General features: G+C 49.5%; 1 protein-coding gene across 8 annotated transcripts in view; it reads left to right on the top strand.

The window, feature by feature from the left end:
• The window catches only part of HDAC5 (histone deacetylase 5), a 160,940-nt gene that overhangs the window by 110,324 nt on the left and 31,709 nt on the right, over window positions 1-18,907 (top strand). For all 8 annotated transcript variants that reach the window (XM_032238121.1, XM_032238117.1, XM_032238120.1 and 5 more), the window contains one exon: window positions 13,535-13,757. In XM_032238121.1, the coding sequence (XP_032094012.1) occupies window positions 13,535-13,757 (223 nt within the window). The remainder of the gene's footprint in view (window positions 1-13,534; window positions 13,758-18,907) is intronic.

The following is an 18,907-nucleotide window of genomic DNA, read 5'->3' as shown; positions in this document are numbered from 1 at the left end:
AATGAGGACCCAGATTGTTGGGGGCAATATGCTGACTCTCTGTAAACCGCTTAGAGAGGCCTGAAAGGCCTATGAAGCGGTATATAAGTCTACTGCTATTGCTATTGCTACTAAAACCCCAAGATTCTGCATTCAGGACAGGTGATAAATCAGTCCTAAGAACAGCGAGAGCCAATCTGTCTCGGGCCATCAGAGAAGCTAAGCGTGCACATGCCCAGAGCATCCACCAACAGTTCACGAACAGCGGCGACACACAGCATATGTGGCAGGGCATCCAAGCCATCACTAATTACAGAACATCACCACCCGCCTGTGGGAGTGATGGCTCACTTCCAGATGTGTTAAACAGCTTCTACACCCGTTTTGAAACACAGAAAGACATGACAGCAAGGAAGATCACACCTCCTTCCAACAACCAGTTACTTTGTCTCTCCACTACTGATGTGAGGATCTAAGCAGAGTCAAGCCACGGAAAGCTGTGGGACCAGACAATATTTCTGGCAGAGTGTTCAGAGGATGTGCAGACCAACTGGCAAATGTTTTCACCGATATCTTCAACATCTCTCTAAGCACCACTGTTGTCCCAAAGTGCTTCAAGACAACAACCATTGTCCCCGTCCCGAAGAAACCATCAATGTACTGCCTTAATGATTACCATCCCATTGCACTTACTCCCATCATCATAAAGTGCTTCGAGAGGCTTGTCATGAGACACATAAAGACCCTGTTGCCCGTAACATTGGATCCACTGCAGTTTGCATACCGCTCTAGTCGCTCCATCGACGACGCCATCTCCACTACACTCCATCTAGCCCTCACTCACTTAGAAAACAAAGACTCATACATATGAATGCTGTTCATAGTTCAGCATTCAAAACTATCATTGCTCAACACCTGATGAGGAAGCTGACCCTGTTGGGCCTGAGCACCTCCCTCTGTAACTTGATCCTGGACTTTTTGACTGGAAGACCTCAGCTAGTCCAGATCGTGAACAACACTTCTAATATCATCATACTGAGCACTGGAGCCCCTCAGGGCTGTATGCTCAGTCCTCTGCTGTTCACCCTGCTGACGCACAACTGTGTAGCAATGCACAGTTCGAATCACATCATAAAGTTTGCTGATGACACAGCCATGGTGGGTCTTATCAGCAAGAACGATGAGACAGCATACAGAGAGGAGATGGAGAAGTTAACGAACTGGTGTAAAGCCAACAACCTTCTCGGAATGTAGACAAAACAAAAGAGATGGTTGTTGACTTCAGGAGGACACAACACGACCGCTCCCCACTGAAGATCAATGGCTCCTCCGTGGAGATCGTAGAGAGCACCAAATTCCTTGGTGTGCACCTGGCAGAGAATCTCATCTGGTCCCTCAAAACTGGTTCCATAACAAGGAAGGCCCAGCAGTGTCTTTACTTGTTACAGACACACAGAAAAAAGAACTAAAGAGGAAAATAAGTATACAGATAGTCAAGAAAACTAAATATTTAGGAATTCAACTAACGGCAAGGTGTGTAATGATTAAAGAAGATAATTATAATTATTGGTGCAACAAATTAAAATGGATTTGGAGAAGTGGAAAAACCTACAACTATCATTGATAGGAAGAGTAGCCACTATAAAAATGAATATCCTGCCAAGATTGCTATATTTATTTCAAACAATACCAATAAAACCGGAAAAATATTTTGAAGAATTAAATAAAACAATATTAAAATATATTTGGCAAGAGAAAACAAAGGAAAAGCTTGAAAATGTTGTAAGATTCTAAAACTAAAGTAGTTTTGGGCTACCAGATTGGGATTTGTATTATCAGGCTTCGATACTTACTTGGGTGAAATAATGGGTTGGCTTGAGGAACAAAAGACTATAGACCTTGGAAGGACATGATCTTGAACTAGGTTGGCATGCTTTTTTATGGTATGGAAAAAACAAAATTCATAGCTATTTCCAAAGACACTATGTTAGGAATGTATTATTATTATGAGAAAAAATTAAAGAACGACTTTGTTTGAAAATACCAATCTGGCTTTCCACAATGGAGGCACTAATTTATCCAAATATTATTGCTATAATGAATGTTACCAGATATAAAGATATTTTAAATGAAAAGGGGGAACTTAAAACTAAACAGGAATTGAGTGATCAAGGGATTGAGATAACATGGTGTCATATGTGCAGATGCAACCTAGATACGAGAAGGATGTTAAAATGTATGGTTTAAATAAAGAATTAATAGAACTAGATAGATTTTAACAGGGACAGATAAAGAATATGTGTAGCTATTTGTTAAGTATTAAGATGGAAGATGAACAAGTAAAAGAGACAATGATAGTATGGGCTAAAATTTTTGGCTATTCGATTGAGTTAGATCAGTGGCAGAAATTATGGAATAGAAATTATAAATTAACAATGTCTACTGCATGCAAAGAAAATCTTTATATAATGTTATATAGATGGCATTTTCTGCCCTCAAGGTTAGCAAAGGTGTTTAAGGATAAATCTGCAAAATGTTAGAAATGCCATGAGATATTGCCTCCAACAATTTGGGTCCTCTTTTTACCCACCTCAGAAGGATGGAAGGCTAAGACAGGAGTGGGGAATTTTTAGCTAGATTTCCTGGACTTCAAGAATTCTTCACTGCTTCAGTCATCATCAGGCAGTGGTGAGAATTGCTGGAAATTATAATTCAGCAACACCATTTCAAAAACACTTAACTGTGGGAATATTGTTAGAATGGAATATCTAGAAGGCCCTGGGAATATAGGAGAGAAAACAAAACCGTTACCCTAAGAGACACCTCAGCCCAGAGGAAGGCAGAAGTGTGAGAAAGTGATTCTCAACTCCTCTTAATTATGCTAAATGTAAGTTGAACAGAAAAATTGCTTTAGCTGGCTTTTGAAATATTATACTTTATCCTATTAGGAGTAAAGACCTTTCCAGAAATCTAAATGTTTCTTTTCTGAGTTTGCCTGGAAGCAGGGTTTGACAATTGTTATTTGGATAGGACTTGAACTGGTACAACACATAGAAGAATAAGAGTATCAGGACTTAAAATTAACAAAAATAAAACAAAGGAAATAACAAAAAATCTGACTAAAAACAGGAAAGAGAATTGAAAGAAAGATTGGGCATATGTCACTAAAACAGTAAAATATCTGGGAATTTGGCTATCAGCCAGATGTTCTTCAATCAAATAAGATAATTACACTAAATTGATGCAACAGATGAAAAAAGATTTGAAAATATGGAAAAAGCTACAACTGTCCCTTATAGGAAGGATACCTGTCATCAAAATGAACAGTTTACCAAAAATATTGGTTTCCGAAGAGAAGGCGTGGGAGGAGTAACACGTGGGGTATTACCCAAGCCTTCTTGCCTACTGAGTCCCGCCCAGCCGCCCTGTTTAGGATAACCCGCTCCCTCCTAAATAGGAGGGAAACGGGGAACCCCCTACAGGGTAAGGCTGAGGAGTATGTTCAGTTCTTGGCGGACAAAGTTGCTCGGTTTCGATCGGACCTGGACTCCACTCCTGCAGATCCAGCCGAGACACAAGGGAATGACTTGGCAGACCATCTCTGGGTTGAGTTTCAGGATGTTGCCTCCGGGGATGTGGACAAGGCTATGCAAGCTGTGAGTGCCTCCACCTGTATACTGGACCCGTGTCCCTCCTGGCTGGTTGCCAACAGCAGTGAGGTGACACGAGGCTGGATCCAGGCGGTTGTTACCACTTCTCTTCGGGAGGGGTACTTCCCCACCGCGCTTAAGGTGGCGGTGGTGAGACCCCTCCTGAAGAAACCGTCTTTGGATCCAGCAGTTCTTAATAACTACCGTCCAGTCTCCAACCTCCCCTTTGTGGGGAAGGTTGTTGAGAAGGTGGTGGCCTTCCAGCTTCAGCGTACCTTGGAGGAAGCTAACTATCTTGACCCCTTCCAGTCCGGCTTCAGGCCCGGTTACAGCACAGAAACCGCTTTGGTCGCATTGACCGATGATCTCTGGAGAGCCAGAGATGGAGGCATGCGTCCATCCTGGTTCTCCTTGACCTCTCAGCGGCTTTCGATACCATCGACCATAGTATCCTTCTGCGACGACTGCGGGAGGTGGGGGTGGGCGGCACTGTTCTGCAGTGGTTCTCCTCCTACCTCTCGGACAGGTCGCAGTCAGTGTTGGTGGGGGGGCAGAGATCGTCCCCGAGGCCCCTAACTTATGGGGTGCCGCAGGGCTCGGTCTTATCCCCCCTACTATTCAACATATACATGAAACCGCTGGGCGAGATCATTCGGAGGCACGGGATAAAATACCATCAATACGCGGACGATACACAGTTGTATCTGTCCGCCCCGTGCCAACTCAATGAAGCGGTGGACGTGATGAACCGGGGCCTTGAGGCTGTTAAAGACTGGATGAGAGCTAACAAACTGGTACTCAACCCGGAAAAGACCGAGTGGCTGTTGTGTTTTCCTCCCAACAATTTGGCTAATGTCCCATCAATCAGGCTGGGGGGGCAAAATTTATACCCCTCAGACAGGGTCCGCAACTTGGGAGTCCTCCTGGACCCACAGCTGAGTTTTGACCATCACTTGTCAGCTGTGACCAGGGGGGCATTTGCCCAGGTTCGCCTGGTGCGCCAGTTGCGGCCCTACCTGAACCGGGAGGCCCTCACAACAGTCACTCGAGCCCTTGTGATCTCTAGGCTGGAATACTGCAATGTGCTCTACATGGGGCTGCCCTTGAAGAGCATCCGGCGACTTCAGCTAGTCCAGAATGCGGCCGCGCGAGTGATCGTGGGCGCACCGCGGTTCGCCCACATAACACCGATCCTCCGTGAGCTGCGCTGGCTACCTGTTGATCTCCGGGTGCACTTCAAGGTCCTACTTACCATCCATAAAGCGCTCCATGGTAGTGGATCTGGCTATTTGAGAGACCGCCTTCTGCCAATTACCTCCCTGCGTCCCATCAGATCGCACAGGGTAGGCCTCCTCCGAATTCCATCCGCCAGTCAGTGCCGACTGGCGACTACGCGGAGGAGAGCCTTCTCAGTTGCAGCTCCGACGCTATGGAACAATCTCCCCGTGGAGATCCGCACCCTCACCACCGTCCAGGCCTTCCGCACGGCCCTCAACATCTGGCTATCCCGTCAGGCCTGGGGATAGGACTTTACTCTCTCCCCGCCCGAATGCTGAGTGAATGTTGTGCTTTTATTGTTAATTATTTTTTACTCACATTTTCTTTTATGTCTTGTCTTACACTCCCCTCCCTCATTATTGTAAGCCGCCCTGAGTCCCCTCAGGGAAAAGGGTGGCCTATAAGTGTTCAATAAAACTCTAAAAAAAAAAAACCTCTATTGGAGACTGAGGTATTAATCTTTTGGAGCCACACCTCCATACCTCCTCCTACTCTCCCAGATTACCTCAGTCTTGGCCTGAAAAGGAGTGTTTTTCCTTCTCTCCCTTCTCTTCGAAGACTTAGAGTTTTTTTCCTCAAGATTGGATCAGCGATCTCTAGCTACAAAGGTTTCCGATAAGGACCTTGCCTTTCTCCTCACCTCTCCTCCGCTGTGCTCCGCGCCACTGGAAAAGCCTCGTTGCAAACCAGCGTGTGCGTGCATGCCCCGTGTGACCGGCTGGTCGCGTAAGAGAGGGGAAAGAAGCCTCTGCCTGGCACAATCGATCCAGGCGAAGCCCAGGCCTGGGGGAGGCAGAAGAGGATCTGCAAGGTTCGGGGACTTCCAGGAGCTTCCCCCTACAATCTCTAGCAGCAGGAGGATCGGTCCACAGGTCGGCGGTCGCCATTTTGGAAAGAGCACGTGGTCGAGCATGTGATCAGAGCTTCCCTACGGAGGCCCAAAGTGCTCAGAAGGCTCCAGCAAGCCGGAAGAGGCTTCTTCTAGGCTCTACCCTGCCGGTGATCCGGGGGGTGATCCAGAGCTGGGCCTGCCGGCAACTGATTCAGAGGATCAGCACAGGGGCTTAAAGAGCGGATCCAGCCCCTGAGAGCAGAATCCGATCTTGCAGCTGGCTATAGGAGGAGGAGGTGATGTGCATCTAACAGTGAGTAATGGCGGAGGTGACCAGGAGCAAGGGCACCAGGCCCAAGGCCCCAGGGGGTGAGGATCCCGGTGAGGGAACTTCCAGAGGTTTTTCCCCAGCACCCAGGGGGAGATCCCCACTGAGGAGGGATAAGGCCAGAGCCCCCAAACAGGCAGCCCCCAGGAAGGAGGCCAGAAACACCAGGGCCTCGGCCAGGGAATTCAGGGCGACCATCAGCCCCTCCCCTTCCAGGTCTCGTTCCCCTCGCAGGGCCGCAGCCCAGGTGGAGGCCTGGGCAGCGTCTCCAGCCTCTCCAGGGGGCTCCTTTAGAAGACATAGCTCTTTTTCACCCCCCCCCTTTCGCCTGCTCCCCCAGCGGACTCCAGAGCGGATCCCTTTGGGCGCAGAACCACCAGCCCAACCAGGCCTCGCCTGGCTCCCCTTTCTCTGGAGCCCAGGGATATCCCCAGCCTCCAGAGCTACAGCCTGCCCTACCTGACTTAACCAACAGTTTCCAGGACATGCTAGCCAGGGCTCTGGCCCAGGTAATGGCTTCTAGCTTAGGTCAGCAACCTCAAGGTTCCAGGAGCAGGGCCCCACAGGATCCCCCTAGGATCCAGCAAGAACGCCCCAGCACATCAGCTGCCAGGGAAGCCAGGTCTCCCTCCCCTTCCACAGCTAGCGAGGCCTCCGACCTAGAGGAAGGAGAATTGAAGGAGGTGGGGTTCTCAGAAGATGAGGATCCCCAGGCAGAGGATGATTCCACCGTGGCAGAGCTTTTTTCCCCTTCTTTATTTAGCTCCTTACTTCGCAAGGCAGCAGCCACAGCCGAACTGGATCCCCCACCGGATCCCAAACCGGCAGCGGAATCATCTGACAAGGGTAAGAGCAAGAAGAAAAAGGGGCCTTTCCATAGACCTCCCGTGGCTAAGGAGGAGATTCCCATTCCGGAGATGTTCATGGAAGTCCTTAAATCGCAGTGGGTAAAACCAGGGTCCTTCCCCACCCCAGGTGGGAATGAAAGAAAGTTTTACAACCTTAATCAAACTTTTGCCCAGGCTCTCCAGGTACCGGAGGTGGACAACCCAGTGGCCACTCTGGCTTCATCCTCAACAGTGGTCGCAGGAGACACTGCCAATTGCCTCAAACCTGAGGACAAGAAGGCAGACATTGTCCTGCGCAAAACGTTTCAGGCTATCACCTGGGCTATCAGGGCGGCTGCCTCCGCCTCTTTCTTTAGCAGGTCCACAATCCTATGGTTGGAGCAGCTGAGGGACAGGACTCCGGCCTCTGATGTGCGCCTGCTACAAGACATATCCAAGATGCTGGCGGCAACGCAGTTCTCAGCAGACGCCATGCTAGATGCGGTAAAATATGCGGCACAAGCTATGTCTTCCTCAGTTGCTTCTAGGCGCATGCTCTGGCTACATCACTGGCAGGCGGAATCCCGGATGAAATGGCACCTAACGAGCGCAGACTACACCGGGGAGAAGCTATTCGGGACGGCGCTGGATCCTCTCCTCATAGAGGATAAGAACAAGCGGAAGGTGCTCCCAACAACAACTAAGCGATCGGACTTCCGCCACGTGCCATACCCCAGGAGGGCCCTGTACCGACCACCCGACGGGGACAACCAGAATCAGAGGTGCCCTAGATTCCACAGGCAAGGGGATTCAGGGGCAGTTCCAGAGGGACAGATTCAGGGGCCAGCAGCAGGATAAACGGCCCTTTCGAGAGGGAGGCGGTCGTCCCTTCCACAGATTCAGGTAATCCAGGGCCGGATTTCCCCATCGGCGGTCGCCTCTCCCTGTTTGTGGATGCCTGGGAACGGGTCACCTCGGATGAGTGGGTTCTCCAGACTGTAAGGCTCGGGCTACACCTGGAGTTTCGTTCTCTTCCCCCCAGCAGATTCCGCACCTTCACCCCCTCTACGGACCCGGCCAAGTGGGCCCTTAAGGCCAAAGCCATTAAACATCTACTTGACATCAGGGCCATTGAAAGAGTCCCAGAAGGGGAAGAGGGATCCGGGTTCTACTTGCACCTCTTCTTAGTCCTTAAGAGCTCAGGGGGATGGAGGGCCATCCTGGACCTTAAGCTCCTGAATTCCAGGGAGGTATACCACAAATTTAAAATGGCCTCCCTAAAATCCATTCTGGAGGGTATTCGACCGGGCGACTTCCTAGCCTCTATCGACCTCACAGAGGCATACTTACACATCAGGATCGCCCCAGAACACCGTAAATTCCTCAGGTTTTCACATGAAGGGCAACATTTCCAATACAGGGCCCTTCCCTTTGGGCTGGCATCAGCCCCCAGGACTTTCACCAAGATCCTAGCAGCAGCAGCCGGTCACCTACGCTCCCTCCCAGTCCATTTGTTTTGTTATTTGGATGACATCCTCGTCTTAGCCAGGTCTCCCGCCCTGGCTGAGCGAGACCTGAGAACCACCATAGACACCCTTAGGGCCCTGGGGTTTTCCATCAATTTGGAAAAGAGCCATCTGGTCCCTTCCACCAGGCTTCTTCACTTAGGGTCCATTATCAATTCGGTAGCTGGGGAGGTCTTCCTGTCCCAGGATCGCAAGGACAGCATCATTAAAATGATTCTTGAGGTTCGCAAGTTACGCTCTGTCCCTGTAGTTCTTCTTTCCAGGCTCCTGGGGAAGTTCATCTCGTGCATAGGAATCGTACCGTGGGCCCGACTGCACGCCAGGGAGCTCCAGTGGTTCCTGCTACCTCACCAGAGAGCCGGGACGAGTGATGCTACCTTCAGGATCAGAGTGACCCCCCAGGTACGGCTATCCCTCCGTTGGTGGCTCTCCCCAGCACTGAACAGAGGATGCCTCTTCAGAGAACCGACGAGGAGGATCCTCACCACAGACGCAAGTCTCTTCGGCTGGGGGGCCCACCTGGAGAATCAGATCGCCCAGGGCCGCTGGTCCCCATCAGATCTGTGAAACAACATCAACTGGCTGGAGCTCAGAGCCATCCATCTGGCCCTTCGACACTTCAGGGTCTTGGTAGCCAGTCAACACATCCTGGTTCTGACTGACAACGTAGCGGCCAAGGCGCACGTGAACCGACAGGGCGGCACCCACTCCAGGGCCCTTCGCGACGAGGCCCTGCGGTTGGGGAACTGGGCAGAGAGGCACCTTCAGTCCATAAAAGCCGAACACATCCCCGGAACGGACAACCATCAAGCAAACTGGCTCAGTAGGGAGATGGTGGACAACGGAGAGTGGCAGCTCCATCCCTCGATCTTCCGTCAGATCTGCGAGAGGTTCGGTCATCCGACGGTGGACCTCTTCGCGACCCCGCAGAACGCCCAGCTGCCAGAGTTCGTTTCGAGGTTTCTGACCAGGGGAGCCATGGACACGAACGTCCTTCGTTGCAGATGGCCACCAGGTCTTCTTTATGCCTTTCCCCCCCTTCCCCTCATTCCCGGGGTCCTGAGGAGGGTGGTGGCGGAGGGAGCGGAGATGATAATGGTGGCTCCCTTCTGGCCTCATCGCCCCTGGTTGGCAGACCTCGTGGATCTGTCCACAGCTCCCCACTGGAGGATCCCAGTGGGGGTGCTGGCCCTCCGCCAGGGGTCTCTGGAGCATCCGAACCCGGAGTGGCTTCATCTGACCACCTGGCGATTGAGCGGGAACAATTAAGGGAGGCTCAATATTCCGAAAAGGTCATCAGAACTGTGGAGGCATCCAGGAGACAGTCCACCACGCACATCTACAACGCGTCTTGGGTGGCCTTTGCGGACTGGTGCTAAGCTAAGGGTCTCCGTTCAGCTGCCGCCTCGGTTCCACAGGTCCTGGACTTCCTCCAGGAGGGACACGAAAAGGGTCTAGCCACTAGCACGCTCAGGAGACAAGTCTCCGCCCTATCCACGGTCCTAGGGGGGGTGAATGCTCCTCCCTTGTCCCAACATCCGGCCCTAAAGCGCTTCCTCAAAGGGGCGGCGAATCTGAAACCCTCAGTGGTCCATCGATTCCCCCCTGGGACCTTCCTACGGTCCTTCAGGCCCTCACCGAAGCCCCGTTTGAGCCCCTGAGAGAGGTCTCATTTCAGCTCCTAACCCTCAAGGTTGTCTTCCTGGTCGGCATCACCTCGGCCAGGAAGTTTCTGAAATCAACGCCCTCTCCAGTAGGGCGGATCTCTGCACCTTCTTAGATAACCGGGTCATCCTCAGACTCGACCCCGCTTTCATGCCCAAGGTTAATTCCTCCTTTCACAGGGCTCTCGAGATTATTCTCCCGGACTTCTGTCCTCACCCCTCAGGTGACAGGGAGAAATTCTGGCATAAGCTGGATGTCAGGAGAGCCTTGCACATATATCTGAAGCGCACGGTTCCCTTTAGGCGCTCGGAGGCTCTGTTCGTGTCTTATCAGCCTTCCTCCTGGGGAGCCAAGGTCTCTCCGGCCACCATCAGTAGATGGATTAGGGCGGCCATCTCACAGGCCTATAGGGCCCAAGGACTCCCGGTCCCTGCGGGCATCACGGCTCATTCCACTAGAAATGCAGCCTGGTCCACCCAGGCCCCCATTGAGGAGATCTGCCGGGCGGCCGCCTGGGCTTCTCCTTCTCCCTTCATTAAACATTACAGACTGGACGCTTACGCCTCCGCGGAGGCTGCCTTCGGCAGGAGGGTTCTGCAGGGGGTTCTGGACTCCCCAGGGGGCTCAGGCCCAGCGAATCCCTCCCAGGACATCTAGCTTTGGTATGTCCCACGTATTACTCCTCCCACGCCTTCTCTTCGGAAACTGGCAGTTGGACTTACCTGAACTGCATGTTTCGTAGAGAAGCGTGGGAGGAGTCACTTCCCTCCCATCTGGGCGTCCCCGTGCCTAGGGGGGCCTGAGCGAGTCCAGGTTCAGCGTTAACAATTAGGAAGGATATGTGTTGGCTGTTTTTTGTTTGTCTTTCCTTTCAGTTTCTACTACGATCCATCGGTAATCTGGGAGAGTAGGAGGAGGTACGGAGGTGTGACTCCAAAAAAACCTGGTTTGCGGACCTGGTAGGTCTGTCGGTTCTTCCTCCTTGGAGGATTCCCAGGGAGGAGGTAGCTCTGCGCCAGGGGAATCTAGATCCGGAGTGGCTCCAATTAACTGCTTGGTGCTTGAGCGGGAGCAGCTGAGGGAGGCCCAGTTCTCAGCCAGGGTGATCAGGACTATTGAGGTTTCCAGAAGGAAGTCGACCACACGAATCTATGATACATCCTGGAGTGCCTTTACAACCTGGTGCAGGTCGACCCAGGTAGATCAGCATCAGCACCACAGGTGCTGGAGTTTCTCCAGGATGGTTTAGAGGAAGGTCTGGCCCCCAGTACCCTCAAAAGGCAGGTCTCAGCCTTGGTCACGGTCATTGCGGGGGGAGGTTCTAGACCCCTAACTCAACACCCGGTCATAAAGAGGCTCCTCAGAGGGGCTGCTAATCTTTGGCCCCCGGTGATCCATCAGTTTCCCACCTGGGATCTTCCAACAGTTCTCCCTTACGGAGACACCCTTTGAGCCTCTGAGGGAGGTAAACCTCCAGCTTCTTACACTCAAGGTGGTTTTCCTGGTAGCCATCACCTCAGCTAGAAGGGTGACTGAGATCAATGCCTTATCTGCCAGGGCAGATTTTTGCACCTTCCATGACAACAGGGTTGTTCTCAGACTCGACCCTGCTTTCCTTCCCAAGGTCAATACCCGCCTAGGGCTCAGGAGGTGGTGCTCCTGGACTTTTGTCCGGCACCTTCCAGAGAGAGAGAAAAGTCCTGGCACCGCTTGGATGTGCGTAGGGTGCTGCGTATTTACATCAAACGCACAGCTGCCTTCAGAAGGTCGAAGGCGCTTTTCATCTCCTTCCAGGCTTCTATCGGGGCGAAGGTATCGCCTGCCACCATCAGCAGATGGATTAGACTAGCTATCACAAAAGCCTATGAGGCACAGGGGATCCCGATTCCAGAGGGCATCACTGCGCACTCCACGAGGAATGTGGCAACCTCTGCTGCCTGGGCTACCCAGGCACCCACTGAGTCACCTCACTGCTTGGGCCTCTCCCTTTCCCTTCATTAGGCATTACCAGCTGGATGCCTCTGCGGAGGCATCATTTGGTAGAAGAGTTATCCAGAGAGGGCTGGACACTCAGGGAGCTCAGGCCCAATGATTCCCTCCCATGGACATCTAGCTTTGGTATGTCCCACATGTGACTCCTCCCACACCTTGCTTCTGAGACTGTCAGTTGGTCTTATCTGAACTGCATGTCTAAAAGCTGGCATGGGAGCAGTCACTACCTACCCGTTCTTTGCATTCCTGCGTATGGGGGCCTGAGGGAGATTAGTTGTTGGTCAGTCAGGCCTGGGGGAGGGAATTGTTGTTTTGTGTTTTCCTGTTCCCTTCCTTCCCAGGCTCTTCTTGGATTGGACCATCGGTAATCTGGGGAGTCACGAGGAAGAAGCAGAGGGAGTGCCTTCAAATTTACCTCAGTTTTCGGGCAAATGGGCAATGTTAATGCCCATATGTAACTGCTCCCACACCAGCTTCTAGACATGCAGTTCAGATAAAACCAACTGACATTCTATAGATGGCATCTCCCACCAATGAGACTGGCTAAAATGTACCCAAACTTATCACCGGACTGTTGGAAATGTAGGCAAAATCAAGGAACGTATTACCACATGTGGTGGTTATGCCCAAAGGTTAACAATATTGGAATAGAATAAGAAAATGGCTCAAAGAAATTACTAAACAGCAAATAGATATAACACTGGAATTATTTCTATTGGGAGTATCTACGAGGAAATATGACAAAAAACCCACAATATTTAATTATACATATCATAATGGCAGCGAGAATAACATATGCACAAAATTGGAAGAAGAGTAATATACCAAGAGAGGGTAATGTTATAATAAAAGTGTTAGAGTGTGCAGAGATGGACAAATTTACAAAAGAAAGAAAAGAAAAGGCAGAACCAGAATATTATATGTTATGGAACAAGTGGTACAAATGGCTAGAGGACAGGGGTAAAGCTTAAGAAAAGACTAAATGAAGAAGACACTGGAGTTAGAAATTAGCAATGTATATGTAGAGATGAACAAACATGTATAAATGGAATGAAGGATTGTAAATTAAGGAATGTATATAATAATATCATATGTATAGACAAAGTGAAAGAGAAATAAGGAGTGAAAAGTATGTTTACAATGGATCTATACTGAGGTGGAAAAGTACAGAAAAAAATTGCAAAAAAAAAGTTTTTTAAATATATATATATATATATATATATATATATATATATATATATATATATATATATATATATATATATATATATATATATATATATATATAAAGAAATTTAGAAGCTACTTTGTTTCTTTTTCTTTCTTTGCCTTTGCATTTTTAGCCTTTAATTTCAAATCTCATCCCCCTTTACCCCCTACTTTATATTTTACTTTATTATATCTGCCATCTGGACCCAGGATAGCCTAATAGCCCTCTTTGTCTCTCTTTCCTTTAGGCCTCCCCAAATCTAACCACACAGCAAGAAGCAGAGCGCCAGACCATCCAATCATTGCGCCAGGGAGGTGCCTTGACAAGCAAGTTCCTCAGCATGTCATCTATTCCCAGTTGCCTTCTGGGGGTTGCTCTTGAGGGAGAGACCAATAATCATGGGCATGCTTCCTTGCTTCAACATGTCCTGCTTCTGGAACAAGCTCGGCAACAGAATACACTAATTGCTGGTGAGCAGGTCAAGTGAGAGTGTGCCCACAAGGGTTGGGCATGGTATAGAAAATGTAGTACTCAACCATTGTTGCTTGGAACAGTTGAGAAACAAGGAGAAATGGAGTAGCAGGGACACCACTATATAGCATTCAATGGAAGTTAATAACATTTATTTTTTATCCTGTCCTAATTTTTTTTAAAGAACTCAAGATGATGAACATTCCTAATACTCCTTCCTCCTATTTTCTCCACAACAGCAACCCTGTGAGGTGAATTAGGCTAAGAGAGAATGAGTGGCCCAAAGTCACCCAGTGGGCTTTCCTGCCTAAGGGAGAACAAAAACTTAAGTCTTAAGGCTCTAAATCTAGAACACTATAACTGCCATTATCCTGTATCTATCTTGGGCAGTGCTGATAATTAACGAAATGTGTATCGAAGATGGCTCCGCTTAGCTGTCAAAGGCAGCTCACTTATGAAGCATTTCATTCCTTTTTATTGGTTGTTCTCAGAAAAGGATAGTACATAATTCTTCTGAAACAGAATCATTTCATTAGGCTGCTGGTCAAAATGAGTAATTTCTGCTAAGTGAAATCGGGAATCAAACATTTAAAGTGATTATTTCTGGCAAAAGATCAAAAGTGTACAAAGAGGACAGGAAATGGAGCAAATGTGTGCCTCTAGATACCTGGAATATGTTTCAAAAACAAAGTACTTCAGAGAACTTAGCTGATGTTCTCACAATCAGCACATTAACATAGCAATCTCTAATATAATACAATCAAACAAAATTTCACCAAGGGCCTGCAGCAGAGGTGGGTTACTCCAGGTTTGGCCAAACCGGTAGTGGTAATCTGGCCTGGGTCGCAGAACCGTCAACGACCCAGGCTGGCCATGCTCCTGAACCAGTTCACCGGTCTATGTTGCCATTGCTGGCATCTTGTTTATAAGCTTTTAATGGTCTTTGCGCATTCACAGAACCATTTACAGCGAACTGTGCCTGCACGAATCATGTGCGAGAGAAGCGAGCAGTGCGTGAGCAAGCGAACCAGTACTGGTTCGCGTAAGAACCCATTCCTGGCCTGCAGTCTATGTAGCCCCATTGTTGTAGGGCTGAGTTCTGGAGAACAAGCAATAACAAGGTTTTTGAAAGTCTAAAAAAGAAAGGTGTCAGCAGAATTCTTTTTCTGAAGCTTGCTACAGCACTATAATGGAAACAGCTTTATCACTGAGTATTAATGATACTCTAATTGTATTAAAGGTCACTGCAGATGGTTACTACAGCCATGAAATTAAAAAACACTTGTTCCTTGGGAGAAAAGCTATGATAAATCTAGACAGTATTTAAAAAAACAGAGACATCAGCTTGCCAACAAAGGTTCATATAGTCAAAGCTATGGTTGTTCCAATAGTATTTCTCTCGGATTTCTCTCGGAGCAGTGGATTGTGATCTTGGTGTGAGGGGTAATGAGATCATACCCCTGTCGTGGTCAGACCACTGCCTACTGAGGCTCGACTTCCGGAGGCCAAACCCCCACTGTAGGGAGGAGGAACCGACCAAGTGGTTCCGCCCCAGGCGACTTATGGAGCCTCTGAGGTTCCAGACGGAGCTTGGGGTTATTCCTGATACTCTCGCCCACAGTCCGGTGGAGACCCTGGTTGCTGCCTGGCACTCGGCAGCATCGGAGACCCTTGACCGGCTTGCGCCACTACGGCCCCTCCGAGGCGGCGGATCCCGGAGACCTCCCTGGTTCACCGAGGAGCTCCGGGAGATGAAGCGCCGGAGGAGACGCCTAGAGCACCTATGGAGGTCCGATAAGTCCGAGTCGAACCGAGCAATCCTAACAACCAGCACCAAGGGCACTTAGGGCAGCAAAAAGATCTCACATTGCCACCTTGGTTGCGTCCGCTGAGTCCCGCCCAGCCGCCCTGTTTAGGATAACCCACTCCCTCCTAAATAGGAGGGATACGGGGGAACCCTTGCAGGGTAGAGCTGAGGATTATGCCCAATTCTTAGCGGACAAAATTGCTCGGTTTCGGTCGGATTTGGACTCCATCCCTGCAGTTCCAGCCGAGGCACAAGAGGATGAACTGGTAGACCACCTCTGGGTTGAGTTTCAGGATGTTGCCCCTGGGGATGTGGACAAGGCCATGAGAGCTGTGAGTGCCTCCACCTGTGTACTGGACCCGTGTCCCTCATGGCTGGTTGCCAACAGCAGTGAGGTGACACGAGGCTGGATCCAGGCGGTTGTTACTGCCTCTCTTCGGGAGGGGCACTTCCCCGCCGCACTTAAAGCGGCGGTGGTGAGACTCCTCCTTTTGTAGAGAAGGTTGTCGAGAAGGTGGTGGCCTTCCAGCTCCAACGGTCCTTGGAGGAAGCAAGCTATCTCGACCCCTTCCAGTCGGGCTTCAGACCCGGTTACAGCACAGAAACCGCTTTGGTCGCATTGACCGATGATCTCTGGAGAGCCAGAGACCGAGGCCATCCCTCTATCCTGGTTCTCCTTGACCTCTCGGCGGCTTTTGATACCATCGACCATGGTATCCTTCTGCGATGACTGCGGGAGGTGGGGGTGGGAGGCACTGTTTTGCAGTGGTTCTCCTCCTACCTCTTGGACAGGTCGCAGTCGGTGTTAGTGGGGGGGCAGAGATCGACCCCTAGGCCCCTATCATATGGGGTGCCGCAGGGTTCGGTCTTATCCCCCCTACTATTTAACATCTACATGAAACCGCTGGGTGAGATCATTCGGAGGCACGGGATAAAATACCATCAATACGCGGACGATACTCAGCTGTATCTGTCCGCCCCGTGCCAACTCAATGAAGTGGTGGACGTGATGAGCCGGGGTCTTGAGGCCGTTATGGACTGGATGAGGGCTAACAAGCTTGTACTCAACCCGGAGAAGACCGAGTGGCTGTTGTGTTTCACTCCCAACAATTCGATCAGTGTTCCATCACTCAGGCTGGGGGGTCAAACTTCATACCCCTCAGAGAGGGTTCGCAACTTGGGAGTCCTCCTGGATCCACAGCTGACCTTCGACCATCATCTGACGGCTGTGACCAGGGGGGCATTTGCCCAGGTTCGCCTGGTACGCCAGTTGCGACCCTACCTGAATCGGGAGGCCCTCACAACAGTCACTCGGGCCCTTGTGACCTCTAGGCTGGAATACTGCAATGTGCTCTACATGGGGCTGCCCTTGAAGAGCATCTGGCGACTTCAGCTAGTCCAGAACGCGGCCGCGCGAGTGATTGTGGGTGCACCTCGGTTCGCCCACATAACACCTATCCTCCGCGAGCTGCGCTGGCTACCTGTTGATCTCCGGGTGCGCTTCAAGGTGCTACTTGTCACTCATAAAGCCCTCCATGGTAGTGGATCTGCGTACTTGAGAGACCGTCTCCTGCCAATTACCTCCCTGCGACCAATTAGATCGCATAGATTAGGCCTCCTCCGAGTACCATCTGCCAGTCAGTGTCGACTGGCAACCACACGGAGGAGAGCCTTTTCAGTAGTAGCTCCGACCCTTTGGAACGATCTCCCCGTGGAGATTCGTACCCTCACCACCGTCCAGACCTTCCGCACAGCCCTTAAGACCTGGTTAGCCCGCCAGGCCTGGGGACAAAGATAACCTGTCCCCACCCGAATGATGAATGAATGTTGCTTACTATTTTACCTTCATGTACTATTTTTGTGTCTATTGTTTGTACCCCCCCTTCCCCATTTTATGTAAGCCGCCCTGAGTCCCCTCAGGGAAAAGGGCGGCCTATAAATGTTAATAAACATAAACATAAACATAAACATAATGTATGACTGTGAAAGTTGGTCCATAAGGAAGGCTGAGAGCTGAAGTATTGATGCTTTAGAATTGTGATGTTGGAGAAAACCCTTGAGAGTCCCTTGGAGTACAAGAAGATCAAAATCGGTCAACCCTACAGGAAACCAACCCTAAGTGTCATTTGGAAGAAAGGATACTGAAACTGAAGCTCAAACACTTTGGCCCAAATTAGAAGAAGGACTGATTGGAAAAGACCACGATGTTGGGAAAGATTGAAAGCAAAAGGAGAAGCGTGCAAGCAGAGGATGAAATAGTTAGACAGAATCATTGATTCAATGGGCCCGAGTTTGGGCACTGTCAGTGAGAAAGTGTAGGATAGGGAGGCCAGACATGCTACGAGATCACGAAGAGCCAGACAGGACTTGGGAACTGAACAATAACAAATTAATGATACTTAATACTAATTCAAGTAATCGGTATTGCAACACTTAGAGAGGCTGCTTCAAAGTTTATCTACTTTATATTATCTACTTTGAATTGCTGAAATCAGGAAGATGGACACAATTTAATCTGTCAATGGTAAATCTGTATTTCATGAGGGCTGCATTTAATAGAGAACCGAGAGTCAACCAAAGTAGTCACTTTTATGATTATGACTTTGTGATTGACTGCAAGTGCAAATTATCAGCTAGTCATATCTTTCAGGTATCATAATTAGACACCAATCATGATAACCACCCTATCTGAAAATCCTAACTTTCTTCTTATAGGGAGCATTTATTGATTTGGGATTCTACCTCATGCCCACAGCTCTCCCAAAATGCTGGTGTTCTTATCTTCCTTCTTTTAACCACAATTGCATTTGTGGTAGAGGACTGATCAAAGGCCAGGTTATTAGTCCTCCAGCCAAATATATGTTAATCTAAGGAAGACCTTTTTTCCTGTCTTATGCAGCAATGAAACGCTTCACAAATAGTAAAATAGCAATAAAGATTTTTGATGGATGGAAGCTTTCATTACTGGCCAGATGGCAAAACTTGCTGTAGCATCCAGAAAAGTGCAAGCAACTTTTCTTTCTGGAATTGCAGATTTGCAAAGGGGATGAATGTGAGCAACAGTTTCGTGCTTTGAAAACTAGCTTTTATAAATTTCAAAGCAGAAGACAAGACTTTCCTTAAAATAGATCTAGCAGAGAAGCAGATCCACCTTCCACCAGGATTTCTGATTCCCTCCAACCAGAAACCCCATGTTTTGTGCTGTGAGATTTGTCTGGAAACAGCTGGAAACATCTGAGGGCCTCAATGGACGACCGTCTTTCTGGGAAGAACCAGAAATGGGAAAAGTGCGATGGGAAACAACAATTCTGGAAAGCAAAGACTTTGAGTTTGGGCAGTCAG

Source organism: Thamnophis elegans, chromosome Z, assembly GCF_009769535.1.
Source record: "Thamnophis elegans isolate rThaEle1 chromosome Z, rThaEle1.pri, whole genome shotgun sequence".
In the NCBI taxonomy this organism is placed as follows: domain Eukaryota; kingdom Metazoa; phylum Chordata; class Lepidosauria; order Squamata; family Colubridae; genus Thamnophis; species Thamnophis elegans.
The sequence above is the reverse complement of the archived record's forward strand: the minus strand, read 5'-3'. Positions and strand labels throughout refer to the sequence as shown.